Here is a 25154-nt window from a genome sequence, read left to right on the forward strand (position 1 = left end):
TAGCTCTTCCAGCACTTTCCAGATGACAAATCGCATCCTCCTAACAGCCTGCCATCTTGAGATTAATAAGGACTTCCATTTCCAAATAGTTGTTTTCGAGTACATTCTTCTCCCCACCCAGGATCACCAGGATACATTCAATTAAATAGGAATTACCCTTCACGTTTGTCGATAATGAGGCCTCCCCCTGGGGCTCAGCATTACCGTCCCAAATTTGGGCTGGAGAAATCTCAAATGATGGCATTCACCTAGCCTCTGGCCCACAGTTAGGTACTTAGAAAATATTTGTTGAAGACGTTGACAGAGATGTGATAAAATTGGAGAGAAAGTAGCGCTGACCAAATGGACATTTTTGCATCCTGTGGGCTTTATTCATTCATGCTGGCCCTGAACTGTATTTAAGAACTAGTTTAGTCTCTTGCTGTTGTTAACTGGACGCTGGTCAAGTATTTCATCCAGCTTGTGGCCTCATGGTTCAACGCTCTTAGAAAAGATTTTATTCAGCGCCATCCTAGAGTGTGCAGGTGGAATTGTCCTTCAGTGGAAATGTGGGACCTGTGTCGCCTCTGGGAGCACAGAGGGACCAAGGAAAGTGGTGGTTCTTGCAACAAAAGTTTCTGGAAGGGGCATTTTGTTTACACAAGTTTTACTCTGAGGTCACTAGATTATAAAACTGGATGAATCAAGGAAGGCAAGTTTACAGAAGAGGGAACAGGAGAGCACTTTGCTGAGTTTTCTGTGTGCTATCAACTTTGTTACCCATGGACAGGAAGTTCTGAGTGTTCTGATGGCTTTGTTCCAATAGGTTTTTCACAGTTCATAGTAATTGGCAGAATGAGGCTTTTCATATTTAATCGATTGATTTCTAGCCTCCTGGAAGAAATGTTAAAACACCTCAGCACAGGGCTTCCCTGGTGGCGCAGTGGTTGAGAGTCCGCCTGCCGATGCAGGGGACGCGGGTTCGTGCCCCGGTCCGGGAGGATCCCACATGCCGCGGAGCGGCTGGGCCCGTGAGCCATGGCCGCTGAGCTTGCGCGTCCGGAGCCTGTGCTCCGCAACGGGAGAGGCCACAGCAGTGAGAGGCCCGCATTCCGCAAAAAACCAAAAAAAAACCAAAAAAAACCCACCTCAGCACAGAGAAATGTTGAAGCAGCCTTGGCCATATCCATCAGCATTGTGGTGCTGAGATACCGATACTAAGTGAAGACAGTGATAGTGATATTTCAGGCATTCAGTTCACTTTTTAATACTATGAAGTGTTGATCACCACAGTGCCATAAGGGATAGATGTCCTTAACTCTTTTGTGTCTTCCTCCTTATTTTCCAATTACCGTTCAGAGGCTGGAGCAGGAATAGTTTGGGAAAGCATGTTCATGTAGGGGCTTTTATGGCATTTACCACACCTGCGATTGGGCTACCATAGCCCCTGGGCTTTGACGGCCAGAGGGAGGGGGTAGTGGTGGTAGTAGTCGAGTGCCCAAGCCACCTCAGTCAGGAAGGTGAGAAATGATACACACAGCTCCCTCTAAGTCAGTTGATGTGTTCAATTTTATAATTGCAATTTGAACTTGAATTTCTAGGAGCCCAGATTATAGTGTCACCTGAGAAACTATAAAATTTCTATCTGTTTATCTCTAGAGATGATGACATTTTACTTCAGTAGGTCTTTATCATTTCTGTTTTAGTCTGTGGGCTGTACCTTGTCAGTGATCAGAAAGGCCCCTTGAGAAACACAATGTTAGCATAAGCTAGTACCATTTTTTTTTTTTTTTTTCCAAAAGATGGATACATTTTCTTGAGTTCTAGAAAGTGTGCTTGGAACTTTTTGACATAGCCATGCATATTTAACTCAGAATTATTTTCAAGATAGCAGACTACAGACTAGGATTGATCTGACATGAGAGAAAACCAGAGAAGGAGGAAGCAGGGGTGACAGGCTTTACCAGTGTGGCCCACACCCACCTCTCACCTGTGCAGCCAGGATATCATGCTCTGCCCATGGCTTGTGAATATTCTCAGCATTCCCTGTGGATAAATCAAGGGCAAATAGCCCAGGGCCAGCCTGTGAACATAGATGGGGATCCAAAAGGGTGAGTGGGGGCTGGGGAGGGCTGCTGAGCTCATGGAGCAGGAGAAGGGAAGGGATGAGAGCAGGAGCTCAGCTCAGACACAGCTTCATTCAGAAATTCCTCACGTGGCCCAGAGGCCAGCGTGCTATTGTATGTGTGTGGATTTGTGTTATCTGTACTTAAAGGTGTATTTTGAGGTTCTGCTTTATCAGTTCCCTAAGTCAGCTGCAGTCTCTTGAAAACTGACAAGTTATTAAAGTTTCTGCCTTTTTGCCTGGGAGCGGAGCCTGTGCAGAGTTAGACTGATATTTCCTTAAAAGTCGAGGGAATGTGCTGAATTTTAAACCATTTGGGTTATTTATTTCTCAATTTTAAATGCTCTTTTGTAAAATTTATTATTTTTTAACTTTATTTTTTTAAATATATTTATTTATTTTGTTTATTTATTTTTGGCTGCGTTGAGTCTCCGTTGCTGCGCGTGGGCTTTCTCTAGTTGCGGCGAGCGGGGGCTACTCTTCCTTGCGATGCACAGGCTTCTCACTGCAGTGGCCTCTCTTGTTGCGGAGCACGGGCTCTAGGCGCGTGGGCTTCAGTAGTTGTGGCACTCGGGCTCCGTAGTTGTGGCGCGTGGGCTTAGTTGCTCCGCAGCATGTGGGATCTTCCCAGACCAGGGCTCGAACCTGTGTCCCCTGCGTTGGCAGGCGGATTCTTAACTACTGCACCATCAGCGAAGTCCTTTAATTTATTTTTAATATCAATATTTATTTATTTATCTATGTGGCCGGGTCTTAGTTTGCGGCACACAGACTCTTTTAGTTGCAGCACGCAGAATCTATTTAGTCGCAGCAGGCGAACTCTTAGCTGCAGCATGTGGCATCTAGTTCCCTGACCAAGGATCGAACCCGGGCCCCCTGCGTTGGGAGCGTGGAGTCTTAGCCACTCGACCCCAGGGAAGTCCCTACATGCTCTTGATAGTTAATAAGTTGCAGGCACTTGGAAATATCAATTAAATTTAACAAACTTTGATTGAATGTCTTGTGTGTGCCAGACATAAGTGCTGGGAGAAGGAGATTACAACTTAGGGAAGGAGAAAGCTACATAAATAGATCATTTTCAATGTAAGTGACAGGTGCAGTACTCAAGGTACACATGCTGTTATGGGAGGGGTGGGGAAGGGTATTTGGTCCATCCTGGATTTTTTTAAAAAAAAAATATTTATTTAATTTATTTATTTGGTTGCACCAGGTTTTAGTTGCGGCTCACCGGCTCCTTAGTTGCAGCACACGGGCTCCTTAGTTGTGGCATGCATGTGGGATCTAGTTCCCTGACCAGGGATCAAACCCAGGGCCCCCCTGCATTGGGAGTGCAGAGTGTTACCCACTGTGCCACCAGGGAAGTCCCCATCGTGGCTTATTTAAGAGAGCAGCATGCCTTAATGGAGACTTCTCTTGGCAGCGCCTGCTCCAAATAAGAATCTGGAAGTATACGTTAGTTCAGCATTACTAACTGTCGATGAAGTGTACATTAAAATAATGGAGAGATTTTTTTGCTTATAAAATTGCCTTTTTTTAGTTTTGTTTTTAATAATAATTCCCAATACTGTCATATTAAAAGTTGGTAAAAAAATGTTTCTGTATCTATTGGGAATATATATTGAAACATTTCAACAGCAAGATGTATCAAGGTCTTTAAAAATACCCATCACCTTAGACATAGTTGTTCCACTCTTAGAATTTATCTTAAAGAAAATCAACGTATGCAAAGATTTATGCCTAACACAGCATTTATCAAAAATGATGAAGGTCTGCTAGATAAATGTACTAGACTAGCCACTGGGGATACCACGGTGAGCAAAACAGACACAGGTCCTGCACTCAAGGAGCTTATCGTTTAATGAAATAGTCCTGTAGATTATCTTTATAGACTAAACAGAGATGTATCCAAGCAGCAGTTTCATTAAAAAGACACCTATGCCTGGCTGTGTTCTAATAAACGTACCTCTCCCTTCCTCACTTTCTTCCCTCAACAGCTAATACACGTATGCCTCCAAATAGGTGAGTGGCAAGTGGAAGTTATGCTAAAATGCCTTTTTTTTTTTTTTTTTTGGTGGCGCAGCACAGCTTGTGGGACCTTAGTTTCCCGACCGGGGAACAAACCCGAGCCCTCTGCAGTGAAAGCACAGAGTCCTAACCACTGGACCACCAGGGAATTCCCACTAAATGGTTTTTTCCTTAAATGTTTTTTTTTTTGGCGGTACGCGGGCCTCTCACCACTGCTGTGGCCTCTCCCGTTGTGGAGCACAGGCTCCGGATGCGCAGGCGCAGCGGCCATGGCTCACGGGCCCAGCCGCTCCGCGGCACGTGGGATCCTCCCGGACCGGGGCACAAACCCGCGTCCCCTGCATCGGCAGGCGGACTCTCAACCACTGTGCCACCAGGGAAGCCCACCTTAAATGTTTTTTAAATGGAGGAAGAAATCTCTTTTCCTTTCTTTCTACTCCCGCCAATATCCTCAGTCAAGCACAAGTTGTTGACATTTCTCATCTGCCATCTCTCTGATCCAAACCTGTAATTTCTCGTGTCGTCTTTCGCCCTTACTTAGTGTTTATATATACATAGTATGTCTCCTAACTAGTTTTGTAAAACTTACGTCAAAATTACCTTATGAATATGCTTTTCTTTTTATTATAAATTTAACAAATTAAGTATTCATTACATGTCATCAGTGCCAGAGAAGCAGACCAGAATTGTCGTGTTCTCAAAATAACCTCTTGGGTTATTCATCTGCCCTAAAGTAGTGTTTTGTTTCTGTTTTGTTTTTGAAGGTGGTGACCTGTCTTTTCGAACTTAGAAAGATAAGCTTTACAGAAAACCCACCATCTTAACAGTGGGTAAGAACGTGAGCTCTGGAGCCACACTGCTTGCATTCAGATCGTGGCTCCACGCCTCCCAGCTGCGTGGCCTTGGGCCTGTCGCTTCATCTCCAAGCCCTTAGGTAGCATCCTGCTTTTGTGACTCAGAGTAATAACAGCAGTACCTCATAAGGACGTTCTGGCGAATAAATAGGTTAAAGTCTGGGAAGTATTTTGCACAAAGTATGCACTGTATAAATATCCTTATTATGACCATTTGTTATGTGACTAGTCCCATAGATGGCCACACAGCCACTCTTATGTACAATTCTGAAATCCCTTTATTATTCAGTTACCTACCACAGATGGAAAAGGCTCTTTTTCTTTTTTTCTTTTTTTTTTTTTTTTTTTTAATAGCTGGTAGTGTTGACTCGTAGGGAATAGCTGGTAGTGACTACATGAGAGTATTCTACCGTCATGAAGCTCACCTAGGTCTCTAGCAGAGTGGAGCTGGGCGAACGTTTTTATGTGGTTTATATTATATGAAACCAATGTTTCCTGGAAATAGCGCTCCTGTTAAACATCCAGATTTGATAGCAGTCAGTTTCTTAACAACCGGCTCTCAGAGAGATACCCTCAAAGTTCAGTTGCCGTGTCAGGGAAGGAAATTGCCCGGGGAAGCTCTGGGTGACCCTCAACGCTGCAGTTGCAGGTGGGAAGGAAGAGCTCTGAAAGTGCCCCACTGTGATGAGCCAGAGTAGATGACAGTGGTGACTTCAGTCACGTCCCCGGGGGAACAGTTTTCTTCCAGCCTATTATTCTCTGGGTTCCCTTCAACTCTCAGATCCGGAGTCAGAGCCTTCTAAAACCATGGGTTGGAAGGTATTTGGGCATGGGACCAGCTGCACGGTAAGGCAAGCACAGGACCTTGAGAGCTCGGGGGCATGGTAGCACATCATTAACTGGGGCGGGGGAGGTGACTCTGGGCCAGTTGCATAAAGACCAGCTTGCTTCTGGCATTTCCTTGGCATATTTTGTTGGTCTGGATTTGCCTGCAGGTTTCAAGGGTTGCGCTAGGAATGTGTGTTATGGGAGAAAAATGTGAGTGGAGAGATAGCGGAAGTTATTAGGAAGGCAGTTTCAAAGTCCAGGTGGGAACATGCATTTGGGCGGTAGAAGTAGGGATGGAAGCGAAAAGGTAGTGAGAAAGGCACAGAGGGACGTCATCAGTGCGGAGAGGCAGAGACGCGATGGGTCTGGATTCTGGACGGAGATGACTTTGATCCACACCCTGGTCCTGTCGGCTGCTGTGAGCCAGCGGGCTAGGCATTGAACCTGTGTGCCTCTCTTTCCTCCTAATGTAAAGGGGCTGGTGTTCGTACCTTCCACAAGGGGCACTAGCACTTGTGTGTGGCACATAGATATGCTCCGTAAACATTGGCTACTTTACTCCTGCTGTTACCCTTTATTGTATTAGCACTTAGCAGTGGTTTGGATGTGGGAAATGAAGGCGGCTTTGGACCTGAATGAATGGGGTCAAGGGACGTGGGGAGCTAAGAAGAGGAATTGATTTGTGAGTGCGTTTTTGTGTGAGTTGACTTGGACGTGTTTAGGATGTCTGCGTTGGAGTGAAAATCAAAGCTGTAGATTTATGAATTATCCTAAATTAAGTTAGTAGTTGAAGCAAAGAAAGTGGCCATGGATGGGATTAAAGCACAGGTAGAGCGGAGGAGGACTGAACACAGACTTGATTTCTCCTGGTGTCTCCCCCACTTAGTACGGTTGGTTCCCGGTGCAGAACACAAAAACTGCAGTCGCGATTTGTGCTGAGTGGTACTGAACACATCCTTTGAGATTTTCACCGAATCTTTTTTTAAAAACATCTTTATCGGAGTATAATTGCTTTACAGTGGTGTGTTAGCTTCTGCTGTATAACAAAGCGAATCCACTATACATATACATCTCCATATCTCCTCCCTTTTGTGTCTCCCTGCCACCCTCCCTATCCCACCCTTCTAGGAGGTCACAAAGCATCGAGCTGATCTCCCTCCTGTGCTATGCGGCCGCTTTCCACTAGCTATCTATTTTACGTTTGCTAGTGTATATATGTCCATGCCACTCTCTCACTTCGTCCCAGCTTACCCTTCCCCCTCCCCATATCCTCAAGTCCATGCTCTCCGTTCACCAAATCTTTTGATTCTTCCCCTACGCTTACCTTCTTGGAGAGCTAATGAAGTATGTGACCTTTGTGGGAACCGAAAGCTTTCTAGGGCTGTGACAACAAATTCCCAGCAATTGGGTGGCTGAAAACAACAGAAATGTATTGTCTCACAGTTGAGGAGGACAGGAGTCTGAAATCAAGGCATCTGCAGCGTTGGTTCCTTATAGAGGCTCTGAGAGAGAAGCCGTCCCACGCCTCTCTCCTAACCTCTGGTGGGGCCGGCAGTCCTTGGCGTTCCTTGGCTTGTAGGAGCATCATTCTAACCTCTGTCTCCATCTTCACCGCACCTTCTTCTCTATGTCCTCTCCTCTTCTTCCCCCGTTGCGTGGCTTGCGGGATCTTAGTTCCCCGACCAAGGATCGAACCCGGGCCCTTGGCAGTAAAAGTGCGGAGTCCTAACCACTGGACCACCAGAGAATTCCCCTCTCCTCTTCTTATAGGGACATCAGTCATTGGATTTACCTGACCCGCCAATCCAGGGTGAGTTCACCTTGAGATCCTAAAATAATTACATTTCCAAAATTTCTGTTTTCAAAAAGTTACATTCTGAGGTTCTGGGCAGACGTGAATTTTGAGGGAGGGACACTGTTCGGACCTCTGCAGGAGCTATGTGCGCGTTGCTTTGCCACAGAAACGGGGAACGGGCTGTATTCTTAGCCCTCACATCAGAAGAGCACGTCCTAATTGCGTGGTCCTCAAAAGAATGGGCCTGTTAAGGCTGGTTTTTCAAGGGTTTACTTAACAAACTTGAATCAACTACTGGCAGAGGTATGTGAGTAGGAGTTGATAGCTTAACAGAATCCTTGATTTACTTTTCTTTGGAATTTTTCATCAATCTTGGGTCTTCTGTGTCGTGGCTGCCGTTTTTTCTGGCCAAATTCTTTACCTCTCAGACAAGCTCTCCTGGAGGACTCCGTCCCTGAGTTTGTTCTAGTAAACTGAGTATGCCAAAAGCTAGAGACGAAGACCTCCTGACCTCCAGGGGCCTGTCACCACCACCGGTAGTGGGGACATCCACCTGTCAGGGAGGACAGGATGGTATGTGACAGGGAGCCCGAACCATGGGACATGAGACCTGGATTCCAATCCCAGTTCAAACACTGTCAGTTAGCTATGAGACCTTGGATAGATCTTTTCTCATCACTAAAATGAAACACCCATTCCTTCCCCTTTCTCCAGAACTTTTAATGAGGACCCTGGATAATGAGGTACAAGCTCGCAGCAGCTGGGTATAAAAAGTATGAAAATCGGCATTAGTAAAACAGGATTGAAATGTAATCTTATTTAAAAAGTAGCATTTGCATGCTCTCACATTCATCCACTTTCAGTACCTATTTCCCTCCCACACGGAATTGAATTAACCTAGAATTTGTTCATTTCCTCCTGAAGGGCAAGGTATTTTTTTTTTTTCTCCATTCATTTTATCAAGTATGAGCAAATGGTTGGCTTCTTGATACTTTCTGGCGTAGGCACCAGGGTAAGCAAAGAGTGAGCACTTAGAGAGCCCTGGAAGTAACCGCTGTGACAGGAGGTACAGAATGCGGCAGAACACAGAGGGTACTGATTGCCCCCAAGAAGGGCAGCCTCACCTCCCTTCCACCCCCAGGGAGGTGACATCCAAGTGGAACCCTTCGAAGAATGAATCAGAGTTAAGCCAGGTGGAAGGAAAGAACACTCCCAGCAGAGGGGAAAAGAGCGTACTAGACGTAGAAGTGGGAAGAGAACCGTGTATGGTCAAGCCAGGGCAATGGCTGATGGGTCCTAGACCGGGAGGGAAAACCGGGTGAGAGCCAGGGCTGGAGGAGTGGGCGATGATGGCAAGGTCATGCGGGGTCCTCTAGGCCATGGTCACATCCTGTCCAGAAAGCAAAGAGGAATCGTAGAAAGGTTATTTAAGCAGAAGCGTGACATTGCTAAATTGTGTATTTTACAAGTTGACCCTGGTGTAGTGCGGTGGCTAGGAGGACCTTGTCGGTAATCAAAGTGATGGTAGGATAGATTCGGTAGGACCTCGGTGAAAGATTGAATGTGAGGGAAGGTGGGGTGACTTCCAGGTCACCCCGGCTTCGGCAACTAAGCATGTTTTACCGAAATCTGGAACCAAGGAAGACGGGCCATTGGAGGGAGTGTGTTTCCTTTCGGACATGTTGAGCCGTGAGAGTGCTGTGGAATATTTCCAAACAGAAATATCCAAGAGACAAAGTAAATACTGACTTAAAAGTTCTTGGACCTCGTGTTCACAACTATCCTAAGGTTATGTCCGTTAAAGATTCTCCTTGTTGCTCTTTATCTCGGTTGTTTCTAAGAGCCATTCATCCTTATCCGTTTCGGTGTGACCTTAGACTGGAAGCTCTGCCTGTCTGCATCCTTGTTTCCTTATCCAGATGAAAAGGCAGACTAGGTGATCTTCGTGAGCTCTTTTGGTTTAAACATTCATCAGACTTTGCAGTTCTTTCTTTTCAAAGGGATTGGAGGTTGGAATTGGGGACGTTTCTAGTCTTTGTTGGTTAGAATTCAGTTTGAACTCTCCTGGTTGCATACTCCTACGCTAAGAACAAGGCCTATTCAGATGTATATTGTGAGACCTCAACGACATCATCCTCAGAGGTGCCAAAGGAGAAAAGGATGTAGCCAGATCTGGCGCCAAGGGAAAGGATTGACCCAGCCTCTCAGATTAGGCCCGGACAAAAGCCCCGGCCTTCCGATCTCTTTCTGCTCACTGGGGCCTGGCTCACTCTGGGTGGTCGAGAGCCTCTTTTTTGTTAGGGGACCTTAACCCCCCCCTCCCGGACTCCAGTTGATCCCAGTGGGCCGAGGGCGGCAAACTTTCTCAGTTTTCAGCCTTCCCGTCCTATCAAGTCGGCGCAGGCTGAGCAACGACAACGACTCCAGACGGTGAAGCCCACCTGAGCGGTGCTGGCGCCTGCCCCTTCCACCGGGGACTCGTACAAAGGGCTTGTGCTGGGGAAAACCTGTCTCTCTAGCTGCTGTAATTTTCTCAAGACCACATTAGCAACAGAAAAGAGCGTACAGATGCAGAAAGCTTATATGCAGCTCACTGCCCTCTTGCAACAGAGGAGAGTGTGTGCCGTTTTGGGGGAGTCTGCAGCCTCATGGTGAAATGCAGGCGTCCGTGAGGGCTGCTTTCCCACCGGTGTGATCCTGACGGGGGCCGGCTGCCTCTGCTGTGCCTGCGTGGTTCTGTCACTCGCGGGTGGCCCTGAGCCAAGCCAGGGGTGTCAGGCTGGGTCTGCTTTGACCCTCCAGTTTCACTCACAAAACAAGTCCAGGATTATCGCTGTCAGTTGCATTTTCTCTCCTGGAGGGTTTCACTCATGTATTCAACAGATACTATGTAACAGGTACTGTCCTGAGCACTTTGAAAGCAAAATGCCTAACATTTCACTCAATCAAGCAGCTAAGAATAGAATAAGAAAGACAAGTAGGAAGATAACAGTGGTTCTCAGACTTGAGCATGCATCGCTATCACCTGCCGGGCAGAATTTCCGGTTTTGTAGGTCTGGGGTGGAGCGGAGAATTTGCATTTCCCCCGTGCCCCCAGCTGCTGGAGCATCTGTGGCAACCGCGGTGCTGAAGGGAAGCTGTGGCTTTGGGATCATGGGGTGGGGGGCGGTGAGTAGCCCCACCTGAGTTGTTTACCTTCCTGTTATTTTACCTGCCGTATTGCTTGGGTCAGATTTATCAACACCTCTTTGCGAGGCCATTAAAGCTCTCTCTCTTCAAGTTCTCTCTGGGCCCTCCAGGGGCTCAGGGGTCCTTGGCCACTGAAGTTCATCAGGCGAGCCTATTTCGTTCCCTCCCAGGTGTTTCCTGGTTCCTTCTTTATTGCCCACCCATGGCTCACCCGCGCGTCCTCTCTCAGCTGGGTTTCCAGGAGCTACAGGAATGAATTCGCACTTCCGAGATTTTGAAGAGGAGCTTACTTTAAAAACCGGTCCCTGGGTGAGAGCAGCTTTCCAGCTCTTTTCTCCGGAACCCTGGTGTACTTTTTGGGGACACAGAAGGGGTGGAGGTCCTCCAGCCATTCCCAGGACCACCAGCAAGTTACCCCAAACCGCTGCACTTGTAGTAAACAAGAGTTTCTGGGAAACACGTTTGAAGAAGGGTTCCATCGTTTTTATTTTTCACTTTGAAGATTCTTGCTCAAAAACACTTGCTCTTGTTTGAGCAACTGCCTTTTCTCTCTCTTTTTTTTTTTTTTTTTGTGGATATGACAAATACTGCAAGGATTGAGCAATTTTAGATCTAGTTCCTATGGATATTCCCTCAGTTCCTTTAGCAAAGAAAACAGTGGTGTATCTTTAAACAACTTGCAGAATTTTCAGTACGACACGCTAATATTACTGCACGCTAAATGCCGGGGTCAGAGCTGGCCCAGGGGTGCAGACTTGAGTAAGACCTGGCTCCTGCCTGCAGAATGTGTTGTCAGTAACCCCCTCCCTGACGTCCTCACCCAGTTCTCACGAACACAGAACATCACCACTGACTTTGTGTGTGTGTGTCTGTGTGTGTGTGTGGTACGCGGGCCTCTCACTGCTGTGGCCTCTCCCGTTGCGGAGCACAGGCTCCGGACGCACAGGCTCAGCGGCCATGGCTCACGGGCCCAGTCGCTCCGCGGCATGTGGGATCCTCCCGGACCGGGGCACGAACCCGTGTCCCCTGCATCGGCAGGTGGATTCCCAACCACTGCGCCACCAGGGAAGCCCCTACTGCTGACATATTTTGAATACATCCTCCTCCGGACCGTGACTCCAGATTCCATCCTGAGAGGAGATGGAAGGAAGGGATTTATCCCGTGTGCGTTTCCCCTAGTCTCTTTTAGGCCTCTGCTTCACTACCTGACTATATACTGTTACTCTGCAGCTTTGGGTTTAGAGGATTTGGAAGCAGGCCCCCCATTCAGCTGGGCTAGGTTTTATGCAAATATCAATCAGTGAGTTGTCTCCAAGCATCTGTATAGGCCCAGTGTGAAGTCATGCTTTAGGATAAAATGTGGAAATGTATGGAAATCATAAATTCCATCAGGCTGAGATTGAAACCCAGACTCTATCTCTTTAGGATCAGATATCTTAAAAGACACACATTTAAAAACCTTTCTAGGGCTTCCTTGGTGGCGCAGTGGTTGAGAATCCGCCTGCCGATGCAGAGGACACGGGTTCGTGCCCCGGTCCGGGAAGATCCCACATGCCGCGGAGCGGCTTTAAAAACCTTTCTAAAGGAAGCCCCAGGGTGCCCTGCAGCCAGCCTCACCTTTAGCCAGTCAGGCTGCAGGCCAAGCACAGCCGCTCTGACGCTGTTGATAGTCTTCTGCTGTCACAGTGGGGCTGGACAAGCGCGGGCTAAGAAATTAGTATGTGCTAGGTCTTGAGACTCTTGCCTTTAAAAAAAAAAAAAACTCAGTGTCTTAAAATAGCATGGTAGCTGAAACAACAATAACAGCAACAGTAATAGCTTGCCATTCCTGAGAACGGTCGTTTGTATGAAATAAAATCTGAGGCGTTGGTTCTGGCGGTGGTTGGTTTCCACGAGCTGGGTTCTCACAAGAGTTGTTGCTCTGATGGACCTCATGTGGTCTCATCACTACAGAAAACACGGGGGTCTGTGAAGCGTTCTCCTAACCCCTCTGTAAGGAATTTCCTTACAGAAACTGCAGGCACCTACACACCCTAGAACTGGAAGTAGGTGGTATATAGACCTGATCGTTTTAAAGAGGGCTATCGTGCTAGTGTTTCCCTCTCCAGATAATTATTAGATAGACAGGCCATCTGTGTTGCCATCAGCAAGTTTTGAGGAGGTCGTTTCAACTGCCTCGTTGAGAGAAGGAGTCGGGGCGGCCACGTATATAAGCGCACCTCGTGGGCCTCCCCGGCTGCCCCCTGACGCGTCCTCGTCGGTCAGCTCTGGACCATCTCCCAGCCCGTCGGAAGCTCGTGCATGCAGGCTGGCGACGGGAGCCTTGCACACACCCTGTCCGCTGGCACAGGTGCGCACGCGGCCTCGGCTGCCTTCCGCTGGTTCTGTAGAGCAGTCCCCACGTCACGCTCTGCAAAGCGGTTCTCTGTGTCTAACCCCCTTCCCACGCTGGAAACCCTGCCCTGGGGGAGATGATGGCGGAGACCTAGAATGCAGGCCTGCGCTGGCTTCAGATGGTGGGACGGAGTGAAGCGACTCTCTTGACCTTGGGTCACGTGCACTGTACACTTCTGGGACGTCCTGAGTGGCACAGGCACCGATGGCTTTACCGGGTCACCTTGTCCTGACTTCCTCGGTGGTCCCGGGGAGCGTCCGGGCCTACTTGATGTCAGACTTTGACAGGTGATAAAAGCACGTATTGAGATCGCTGCTTCACGGGTTCCAGATTCAGAACTATTGACTGAGGTTATTTTTGCCTTTGCTGAGACACGCTCCCTTGTGTGTTTGCTGTGACTTTAATGGGTTGCTTCCTGATCCATTCTGAGGCCCGGCACTTGCCCTTCAACCTGGCAAACTGCAGCTTGACCTGAGCGGAATCGGAGGTCCACGAGGACCGTTTTGACCAGTCAGTTGGCAACATGACTCATCTTTTTTCCCCTAGAAAATAAAATCCGTATAAACAGCAATTGTGAACCGTCCTTATTTGGATCTTTCTGGAGCTTTACTTTAATCAGCATACCCCAGGCTTCACACTTCCAATTCTCTGAACTTTTAACGCCTTAAATGCCCTATAGGCACAACGTCTGGCCTTGTGCTTCTAAACAGAAAATGCTTGATGATCTCGATATTTGTCGATAGTAATTATGCTGATTAACAGAAAAGTCCTCCAGTCCTTCTGGTCTGTCTCTGCCCTGCTGGTCGGCCGCTGTTCTCCCAAAGGCTCTGCAGTGAGTCTTCATGGGAGATCGCTTACTAGTTACCTTTCTTCCTCTTTTCCTCGGAGGGCCCCATGTGCTGTTGGGTGCAGGAAGCCCCCACTGTTCGTGGGTTCCCCCGAGCTACAGTTGGAAAGACATCAGAGTGTCCAGGGTGGAGCCCGGGACAGAGATCTCAGCAGGCCAGACAGGAAGCAGATTTTTTTTTTTTTTTTTTTTTTTTTGGTCCATTTTGTATTTACCATTCTCCTGCTTAGTGTTTGGGGGACAGAAGCCAACAGGTTACTGAAAGGATGAGAGCGACTTGACTTTTGACATTGATTGGGGCGTGGGGCTACCCTGGGTGTTTGGTGTCTGACTTGGAGCCAGCTGTTCGGTAACCACTAACTCTTCCCTTATTCTTTTCTTGCAGATGAGCTCACAGTGCCTGCACTTTACCCCAGTAGCCCTGAAGTGTGGGCCCCGTACCCTCTGTACCCGGCGGAGCTAGCGCCTGCTCTACCTCCTGCTTTCACCTACCCCGCCTCACTGCATGCCCAGGTAATTCATACCCATCGGCCACGACTTCACTCCACCAGCAGCCCTTTCAAACCTGGTTCCCCAGGGCACACCATACAACTAACCCCTATCCAGCTAACAGATCCGCCTTCGAGAGATTACTGATCCCCTCTGAATCAAGCTGACGCTCCTCCAGGACTCCCGAGGACCGTCTGACAGCAATGATATCACCCCACTGCCTGATGTTTGCCCCAAACAACACCTCTCTCTTCCTTAATGATCTCACCATCATATCACACACGAGAGACTGGGCCCAGGTCACCTCCCCAGCCAGCTAGAGGGGGTGTCACGAGAGCAGAGACGTGTGTGCCTTGCCGTGGGGAAGGGCTGCAGAGGAAGGCGTGCGCTTGTTACAAGAGCTACCTGTCTGCGTGTGCTCCTGTGTACTGAGATCTCTTCTCTTGTGTTCTGGGAGCTCTAGGGAGGAAGGAGCAAGCGGGGAGCTTCCAGGTGGAAGGTTGTGTGCTATCATGCATATGTTAAAGAAGAGATTAAGGGTTCCTGTTTTCCATTTTTAAGAGGCCCTGTAGAAAAGGAGGTACAATATAGTGTCTTAAATGTAATTATAGGTCGTGGTAGAGGTATCTCTTCTGACCAGCTTTCTTTCTTTAGTTAAGAATAGCCTGAGCTTTATAAACAAACTCCACTGTTTCTTCACAAAGATTACTGTCTACATACCACCCCCCTCTCTTCCCTTGGAAACGATGTTTCTCTTAGCTTTGCTTTTAGTACAAGTAGTAGTGATCAAGGTTAGGATTCAGTGCGATGATCAATAATAACAAATAAGATAGAAAGAATATAGCTTTCATTGGTCTTAACTGCATGTGTAACTCCTCTAAAAGCAGGAAAGCCTGTTTTTAAAAAATTACCAGCCTGAACAGGTGGGGTTTTTGTTTGTTTTGCCTGGTGTTTGTGTACCAGGCTGGATGAAATAAACAGCTTCCCAGAAAACCCTTCTGAATTAAAAGTCTTATGTTGTACACAACTTACCCTGTTGTGCAAGACACGTACAAGCGGCCCCAGCGAGGGTCTCCCAGGCAGGCCACGGGGTCGGGAGTGTTCTTAGCTGGACCTCCTTCCACTCTCTCTCAGCTGAGTTGTTGATGCTTCTTCGTATGTGCACGGACGGCCCAGCTTACCGGGGACCATGCAGGCAAACTACAGGGAGAAGGGCTTGGTGCCTGGGCCTCAGAAGTGGTCACCCTTTGTGTTGGAAGAAGGGGGTAGAAAGTAGTACAAGTAGTGAGGAAAAAGGTGGTGGTGGTGTTGAGAGTATTTGGGCACAGAAAACAGAGTAACGGGGGTTCTTCCGAGCCTGATGACCCAACTTCTGGATTCGCTGTGCTTTCTGCTTTTCCTTCCCTGTTGCTTTTCCCACCTTTGTCCGTGTCAGCGCTTGGTCACCCTTGCAACGGCAGGTAGCAGGGGGAGGGTAAAGGGAAAGGAAACGGGCTGATACCTTCTGCTGAGTTTTCAGAATGCTCGTGGTGACCTTAGGTTATTTTGTAGATGCCGTGGAGCAGCTCAGAAAGTCCCCTCTGTTTGTGGCCCACCCCTGCCATCTGGGGATAGGGGATCCACCTCTTCCTCTTCCTGGACTGCTTAGATACAGATCAGTTGACAACTGAGGCAAATGTTAATCATACCATGAAATGGTGCCAAGTTTGCCTAGTCTTGTAAATATCCATGGCTTCGGTTAATCGACACCAAAGCCTTTCACCACTGTCCTGGAAAAGCAGGCGTTGACGGTGGCCGAAAGGGACTGCGGATGGTGGGTTCTGGCCGTGGTGTCTGGGTAATTTGCCCTTGCTTCATTCATACGATGGATGAAATCAAAAGTCATTCTGGGGATACGGTGGGAGAAGGAGCTAAAAAGTCTTAAGAGATCAGAAAGCCCAGGCCATTGTGAGAAAGGATGAGGAGAAGACAGTGCCAGGATTACAATGGACTCAACCGTTAGGCTTTACTGGGATGTGTCGCCCATGGTGGCACCTTCCCCGTGAGCTCTTCCTTGACCTTGAGGCTTTCCCAGCCCGGAATCCACTTGGTAACTGCCACATCAGTCCTAGAGTTGGCAGGACTCTCTTCTGATACCAGTGAGATCCTTATGCTGCAACCCCACTTCTTGTTTGGGGTCATTCCCAGTGCAAGCTTGGGTTCTGTATCCTAATGACTGATGAACAAATATGGTCATTTAAATGTCTTTGTCCAGTGTGAGAATCTTAGAATGAACTGGGAGAGGCTTGACAGATCAGCTGGTCTGACCCATTTTACAGATGAGGAAACAGACTGGAGAAGAGGAGAGAGTTGTCCAAAGTCGCAAGTGGCTCTGCCATGACCAGAGCCAGGTCACCTGACTCCCAGCTCTTTCCACACCTCAGTGCTGGCTCACCAAAGACTAATTAATTCTTTGATGGAATTTTGGAAAGTCCTTGTTCCAGTGACTCCTTGGATCTTTCTTCTCTAACTAGATGAGAAGCCTGTAAGAAGAGACTTGGAGACAGAGACGAGGGAATCAAAACTTAACCTTCACCCAAAGGGCCTGAGAGAATTTTTTTTATTAACTGGAGGTAGAGCAGAGGGGAGACCAAAATGAAGCGTCCTCTTAGTGGCTAATTTCCATTTTGGTTTTGGAAATCATAGCATGTCTTTGGAGATCAGCTTTTAAATAATTTTGCTTTTCCTGGTGATGTTGTGCTCTGTTTTGAGACGTGGATTTTCTTTTTCTTCTAGTGTTTCTCTCCTGAGGCAAAGCCCAACACACCTGTCTTTTGTCCACTTCTCCAGCAAATTAGATTTGTCTCTGGGAATGTGTTTGTAACATATCAACCTACTGCAGACCAAAGGGAGCTCCCATGTTGAATTTGCTTGTTAGCTATTTCTTCCCCCTTCTGCAAAAACTATTTCTTGGTAACATGTGAGATTTCAATAAAAATTTTAATTAGAGAAAAAACGATCTCAAGTAGACTGCAGCGTTTTGTTTTCATGCTGATGCGATTTTGGAGCTAAGATGTTATGTCAGATTTGGGGAGAGCTGGGCCCATGGCTCTCAGCATACCTTATATGCAAGCAGGACTCAGCATCCCAGGGAGACTTGGTCCAGAGCCGAGGCCTCACCGCTGCTCCTATCTTCTTGGGCTCCTGAACCCTCGAGAGCTGCATATTGCAAGATTCTCATTCTAGCCACCATGTGTCACATCTGCCAGGAGATCTCGCTTCAACAAGGGTGGAAGTGTTTTCCAGTCTGTCTGATCCAGAAGGAGGACCCGGGAGAGACGGAAATTGTCATTGAAAAGGAGTTGCGTCGTATTTCTACTTCCGCCCGGCTTCCACCTGTGGTCGGTCGTGTGCCTCCATCTCTAAGCTGAAGATGCTTATGTGACATCAAATCCCATTTTTTAAAGAATTATTGGATAACGTAATCGGACTGTCAGCTGCAGTACTGCCTTTTTACTTTTAGGGATGAAAGAACATCTGTTTCTAAGAGCATCCGATTTCTAAGAAGATGGTTAACATTGTAAGAAATGATCGTCCAACTTGCTTTCACCGTCATTGGTATCTGAAGTTTATTAAATATATTATGTGAGTCGCTGTGAACAGCAGAGGAAGGTTTCATTCACGACTTTTAGGAAAGTTATGCTCCGAAGAGAACGCCCAGACGGTTCCTCTCACCTCATATTCACACCTCTCAGCTTTTTGAGTCTGGGTTCATTTTTGCTTTTAGTCTTGTTGCTGCTGGGGCTGAGAGAAAGCCAGTAAAATGCACTGTCCTCACGACACTCTAGAAACAATACTATATTTACCCTTGGCCAGCATCATACTGTTGGGCCTGAAACTTTTGCAGGTAAGTGGGACTGAAGAGAGCAAGTCCTGACTGCCTGTCCCTTCCTCAGAGGCCTCAGTGGCCCTGAGGAACAGCAGACCTTCTCCCAGGGCTGCTGTGCAGCTTGTCAATGGAACGCATCCCCTGCACGGAAACAAAAGGTTTTAAAATCATACCGCGGACTTTCCCGGGGCAAGACGGACCCCTAGGGAGGTCCCTTGGGACACACTGGAGAAAATTTAAAGGCTAAACCTAAAACAAATACCAGAATGAACCATGGGAGAAGACACAGGCAGATAGGGAAGCGAGATCGTGGAGCAGAGAGAAGCCTGGGATGGTGTACGGTGGCCTGACTGCGGGGCCCCCGGCCAGGCGCTCACTGTGCAGCGTCTAAGAACTGCGTTTGTGAACCTCTCTTTAAAGCACATCCCATTAGGCATCTCCTCTGTCCCTGCGTCCCATGGCGAATACTGAGATGAAGAAGGAGGTCCCGGCCGGCGTCGGTCTGATTTAAGTACGGAGGAGCCGGTGAGAGGTAGCGTCCGAGGGTGCAGGGAGCAGGGCGGGCGTGAGTGCGGCCTCGGGGCGAGGGCGGCGTGCTTCCCACCCAGGCGCGTGTGGGCACCCGGCTCGGGAAGGACTTGGATTTCTCAGCTTCTCCCTCCTGTTCAGAAGGCAGTAGCCGGTGCTGCAGGGGTGGGCCCGTGGACAGAGCCCACGGGAGGCAGCTTGAGCCCCTCGGCGGACGGCCAGCGCGTCGGAGGGCAGGGCGGGGGCAGGAGATGCGCGCCCTGCTTGTACACCTTCCGCGCGGCATCCACGCTCAACCCGGACGTCGTCATTCTGGAGGCCCGGCCTTCCCAAACGGGTGTCGTCCGCCTGCAGCCCGGGGCTTGCGACCGGCACAGAGACCACGGCTTCGAAGGACCGCAGTGCCGTCTTTGAGGCCGTTCAGCTCAAGGCTTTGAATTGTTTTCAGCCATAAATGCAACTATTAATCCTCTGACATTTACTTTTCTCTCTAAACCTGCAGCTCCGGTGAAGGTCAGAGGGTGGGGAGAAACCGCTGCTGGGTGTTCCGTCTCCTGCATGCACCAGGCTTGTCTAGTTCCCTGTTGTGTCTGGCTTTCTGGTCACCTAGGAGCATCTGGCCTAACTCGCATAGGAGCCTGAAGGCAGGCGGGGCAGCCTCCAGTGAGCACAGGACCCCCTTTCTTCTCCCAGCCCCTCTCCCCCCACCCAGGGTGGGCTCCCTCTCTGCCTGCCCCTCAAGGCCTGGCGTCTGCTGGGGCTACCTGGTCAGACACAGGCGCTGCCATTTACACGACCTCCACTGAACAAGCTCCTTAACCTAAAGCGGGGCTAATCGTCCCTCGTGTTAAAGCGCTTAACAGGGTGCCTGGCGCACAGTAAGGGCTTAGAAAGCGTTAGCCTTTTAAGGAGCATTTGAATCTTCAAGGAGAAGAAAGCCCAGGACTGGCTGCCCACGAAGCTGTGCTAGTTCAGACACTGAGGACATGTAGCGTGTCTTGACACCGATGGGGCCGCAGAGACCTCGGGGCTGCAGCCGAACGAAAGGCCAGAGGCTGGAAAGAGTGAATGAGGAATAGGTGAGCGAGAGGAGGCATCGAATGACGGCCACCGCCACCCCCGAGCGGCGGCGCCTGCCCTGCCTCCAGCAGCGTGGCCTCTGCAGCTTGTGCCAGCGCTGGGAGAGCTCGACCCCCGGAGGAAGTCTCTACCGCCAGGCCCGGACACGCCTGTCGGAAGAAAACCTGTCCCTGACAGGAAATAGGTCAAGAGTGGGAAACAGCTGGATTCCCAGAGAGACCAAGGGGTTCGTGCGTGTTGCTTTAACTCAGAGCTGTTGTCCCTGAACTCTTCAGCCGCTGGTCACCCGGTCTGTTCGTCCCCGGGCTTTCTAGCTCGTCTTGCTACAGTCCTTCCGCTAGGGCTCTGCCCGGCCTCATTTCCAGGCGATGGGGTTATGGGGTTACATTTTGTGCCTCGAGGGGGATGTTATTCTCGTCATAGCCCTGTGGCTGAACCAACCCCCAGGGGGGCCAACTCCTGGCCAAGCAAGTTCTCTGGCCCTTTTTACCCTCTCTGTCCCATCCATCCCTTCCCTCCCCTCCTCTGCTGTCTGGTATTTGAAGAGCTAAGGATCCTCTTAATAAAGCAGCGACACAAACCTTGACCCCGTCCTCACTGGCCTCAGAAGCAGTCCAGAACCATCCCTCCGGAGTTGTTGGGTCTAGTTGTTCCTTTGGCCAGAGCTGCTGCTGCGCCGCGGAGGCCCAGCCTTCCCCATACAGGGCGGCTTTCCTGACTGCGGGCAGCGCAGGCGCTGTGTTTCCCGGGTTTCTTAAGCGTGTTGCGTCTGCTCCTCTGTAAAGCTACGCTCCCTAGATGCTGTGTGTGTGCTCCTCGACCTCGTGAGCAGGGAGAGCCTGTCCCCGAGTCTCAGCGAGTCTCCCCTGTAAGTGCCGTTTGTGAGCCTGCCTCCCCTTTGGGATTATTAACTGCTGAGCGGTCCACCCATCCATACAACGGCATGTGCCGAGGGCCTGGCATGTGCCGAGGGCCTGGCATGTGCCGATCGGGCCCTCAGTGTTTAGAAGCCAGCAGTTCGAATTGTAATGACCATTTCTATCCGTTCTGCTAACTTTGGGATTTTAGACAAGTTTGTTTGTTTGTAACCTCGCTGAGCCTCAGTTTCCTCATCTATAAGTAGGAAGAATGAACACTTGTTCTCTGGGGTTATTTTCAGGGAAAGAGTAGAGCGCTTGGCAGAGTAGTAATTACTGTTAAAATAACTCTTTCGTTCCTTTTTCTTTTTTTTTTGTTGGGGGGGGGTGGGGTCAGAACTTCAGGCGTGGCCCAGAGCACCTTTGTAGCTTAAGAAGCAGTTAGGCTGCAGGGACTCAGGACTGGTACCCCGCCAGCAGTAAACCTGAGGGTCCAGGCTTTACTCTTTGGTAAAGAAGAGGAGCAGCCGGAGCCGGGCCAGAGGGCAGCCTGTCGCTGCGGTGTGAGCTGGGGGGGGCTCAGGTGGGGTCAGCTGGCCCTCCGCCCAGGCTGTTTGGCCTCCTTTGGTGGGAATAGTCACCCAGATACCATCTGAAAGCACGTGAATTCTAACTGCTTCGGACACAGAACCAAGGCTACAAAGAAACGTTGGAAATGTAAAATGTAGCCTCCATAAAAAGAGAGTGAACTCCGTGAAGAAAACCAGTTGTGACAGGGGTAGAAAGGGAAATCGGCTCCAAATGGGATCATGTTTTATTCAAGATTTGTGCTGCCAGTGGGCAAGGCCAGAACTCGGGGACAGGATGGCAAAGTGGGGGCAACCCGACCTCAAGACTCAGCCACTCGGCCAGGAAGTGCTGCTCGCCTCACCGAGCTCGGCTCCTGGAGATCTCTAATGGCCCTTGATAGCAAACATAGTTAAAAATTAACAGTCTGACAAAATTAAATATGGATGACAAGCAACCACTGTGGACTTAATCTGACACAGGGTGTTACATGCTTGGGTGCCCTCGACCCGAGTGGCGTCTTGAGTGAATTTCTGGGATGTCTGAGCACATTTCACCTGCCTGTTTGGAAGCAAGAGCCTGGTTTGTGCTTGGGACAGATGGGGAAAGAGTCTAAAAGCCCAAGAGAGAAAATTAACCCTGAAGGCTTATGTTTAATTAAGCCCAGCCTTGATTGGCCTTAGCAGGAGGTACTCACAGGCCTAGGACCTTGCTTTTGAGGTCTAGACCTTGTCGCTGCCCGGGCTCAGACCTCAGCACCCACCGTTCAGACTGGGAGATCAGGCGGGGTCACGGGGTTGGGCTGGGGCGTGGCCTTCTCCCCAGCTCTCCCGGGTGGGTCAGATGGCAAACTTAAACCTTTGAACCGGTTCGTGTAAATCTTGACGTTTTGTCTAGGTGATGGTGACTTGTTTAATTGCCCTAGGCAAGCAGTATTAGGTGCTGAACAAGTAGTGTAAAGGATGCTGATTGCATTTCGTGTCCTCCCTGTCTGCTAAGAAAGAGTGAGGGGGCAGAGGGGGACCGGTGGGTGTGGATGTTCCTTTAGACGGTGAGCCTCACGGGCCTCATGTCACGAAGTAGAGGAATTCCTGGAAAGTGTTCTTCCAGCTTGGGTGAATGCTTTGTTAGAAATGGGGAGGATTGCTATTTAAAAGAACCCTATAATTAGTCCCATAAAGAGGATCATCTTTTTTGTATTGCAATTACCACTCCAGTCTATTTGGTGAGTTTGGAGTTTCTTGGACCGGAGTGTGCTTCTGGCTTGGCAGCCTCTCCTCAACCTGGCAGCCTGCAAGGAAGTTTGCCGTGGGCCCTGACATGCTTTATTTGGTGATGCTGCGTAAGAGCGGATCCTTAGAGCTGGGAGTCAGTGGGGCAGAGTTGCTTATAATTAAACCGTGTAAGTGGCTGGCGGCCAATGGCTCAGTGCTGGGAAGGCCCTGGCAGGGTATTCAGGGCTCCTTCTTGGGGTGGAAACCTGCCTAAGAATATCCATGCCTTAAAAAGGAGAGGAAGCTTCGTTCTGACTGTGGTGCTGGGACATCTGCATTCAGGTACAGCACCTGCATTAGGAAAGGTAAGAATATCTTCACTGCTCCTGATACATTAGACATCCAGGGTGCCAGCTGGTCTGGTGATCTTCTTCCAGCCCTAATTAGTTTTGTTAAGAGCTGGGAACTTGGATGCTGTGTCAGCATGCCTCAGCCTCCTGGATCCGCCATATGTCACCAGTGGAAGGGGCCTTCCAGACCAGCGTTTTTCTCAACACTTCTGTGTAATTCAAAAGATTACGTGATCAGGCAAACTTGAGGAACCCAGGATTAAATCAGGTCAAACAGGTTTGTTTAAACTTCTCAGAGCCTTTAATGTGCTAATGTGTATCTAGAATCTGCTGAGACTGCCTTTTTCTCTCAAACGTACTTGACTGCAGAGCATCTCACTTCTTCTGGACACACTTTTGGAAACCTGTTCAAGAGCAGTGTCTGTCAAACTGGAGCATATATACACATTGTCATCTCCTGGAGGACTGGTTAAATGCAGATGCTTGGGCCCTACCCCTACAGTTTCTGCATCTCTGACCTGTGTCCCAGGTGATGCTGGTGGTCAGGGGACCACACTCTGAGAACCACTGGTCTAGACTCACCCCTTTATTCCACAGAGAAGAACATTGCTAAGCCAAGGGGTATCTGTTAATGGTTGTTGCCGTGAGTTGAGCCAGCTGCCTGCTAAGCACTTCTCGTGACTGTTTCTAAAGGCATGTGGGATGGTGGGAGCCGTCACTAGTCGGGGATAGTGCAGTGCAGATGATTACCCTTCTGGTACTTTACACTGTGCTCCCCACAAACCACTGTCCGAGGGCCAGTGCATGAGGCAGGGCTCCCACCCTGGGGCCCAGTCAGGGTTTCCTGTCCTTGGCAATGCTACTGGAGACGTGAAGTTTATGTATTTTAATCTCTGGGCCTTAGTTTCCTCATCTACAAATGGAAGGGGATGGAAATTATCTTTATGGGTTCCTTCTCCTTTCTCTAGCGCTCCACTTTATCTTTGCTCTGAGTCATTTCTCTTTCTGGGTGTCCTCCTGCTCCTCTGTCACCAGTCTGTCCCCAGTCACAGGAGCTGGTACGAGGCCGAGGTGATGGAGACGTCAGTGTTACCCTGGCAGGGCCACTGCATTTGCGAGGAGCGTTCCTGAAGAAGTGTCATGGTGGAATCCCAGTGTGGGTCCTGGATAGTGAATCGTGACAGTAATAATTCAGCATTATGAAGCTCTGGTGTAAGGGTCCCAGCGTCTTCTGTGTTGCTTATTCATTTATACGTCACAATTTCTGTGACGTGCTTCGCAGTCTGTTGGCACAGAGGAAATGAAAGATCACTGTTAGCTTGGATTGTATGAATGATGTTAGAGGCTCTTGCGGGGATTTCCGAGGCCCCTGGAATTGCATACAAGGTTGTGAGCGAGCAGTTGTGTGTGTGTGATTGAGCACACTTGCATTTTTCTGCAGACAGGACCGTTGCCTTACAAGGATGGTCAGCTGCGTAGACTTCATCCCTGCTGGATTGTCTCTGGGGCTGGAGTCGGGGAATCATGGGTTTCCCCGGTGTTTGTGACATCTAAGTAGCCCCTAGGCAATGGGCAGAGTGGCCACGAGTGACCTGGGGCCAAAAAACCACAGCAGAAGAGCAGCCTGAGTGGGTGTAAGGAGGAAGCCTGTTTTCCCAGACAGCGTGATTGGCACAGAACCGCTCGTTCCCCGGGGCCGGCTGCCTGAGCTCGGGTTTTGCCCCGGGAGCTCTGGCGCTCTGTCCTCTGCGGGCCCAGGGACAGTGCTGATGAGAAGTGCGGGCTCGGCCACCTGCCTTCTGAGGAAGTGGCCTCACAGAGCCGACAGAGGCAGACGCGGTGGGGTCCAGCCGTGGGGCACGAGAGGGATGGATCTCGGGGCCCGTCTACTGCGTGGCCGCCACACCCTCCCTGAGAACCAGCCAGCGGGCCGACTTCCCCTCCGCTCCGCTGAGCGAACCTTACCCTGGAGCCCGGGGCTCAGCATCCGCCTGCCCGTGGCCCGCGGCGGGGGAGTGTGCGAGGCCGTGTGTGCGTGGAGAGGCGCTCAGACAGGCCGGAGCGCGCGTGCGGGGCGGGAGGGGCTTCACCTGCATCGAAGCGAGGCTCTTGCCAGCCGCTCCGGCTCTCCCCTCCCCCGGCAGCCCCCGTCCCGTGTCTCCTC

At 49.7% G+C, this 25154-nt stretch overlaps 1 protein-coding gene across 12 annotated transcripts in view; it reads left to right on the forward strand.

The window, feature by feature from the left end:
• Positions 1–25154, forward strand: part of RBPMS (RNA binding protein, mRNA processing factor) — a 195134-nt gene that overhangs the window by 155530 nt on the left and 14450 nt on the right. For 5 of the 12 annotated variants that reach the window (XM_059049303.2, XM_067022432.1, XM_067022435.1 and 2 more), the window contains one exon: positions 14423–14550. The exons of 2 other annotated variants lie outside the window; for them this stretch is intronic. In XM_059049303.2, coding sequence (XP_058905286.1) covers positions 14423–14550 — 128 coding nt within the window. Of the gene's footprint in view, positions 1–14422; positions 14551–17301; positions 20229–25154 lie in introns of all 12 variants that reach the window. 5 more of the 12 variants (XM_067022431.1, XM_067022429.1, XM_067022427.1 and 2 more) reach the window with 3 other exon arrangements.

Source organism: Kogia breviceps, chromosome 20, assembly GCF_026419965.1.
Source record: "Kogia breviceps isolate mKogBre1 chromosome 20, mKogBre1 haplotype 1, whole genome shotgun sequence".
Lineage (NCBI taxonomy): Eukaryota > Metazoa > Chordata > Mammalia > Artiodactyla > Physeteridae > Kogia > Kogia breviceps.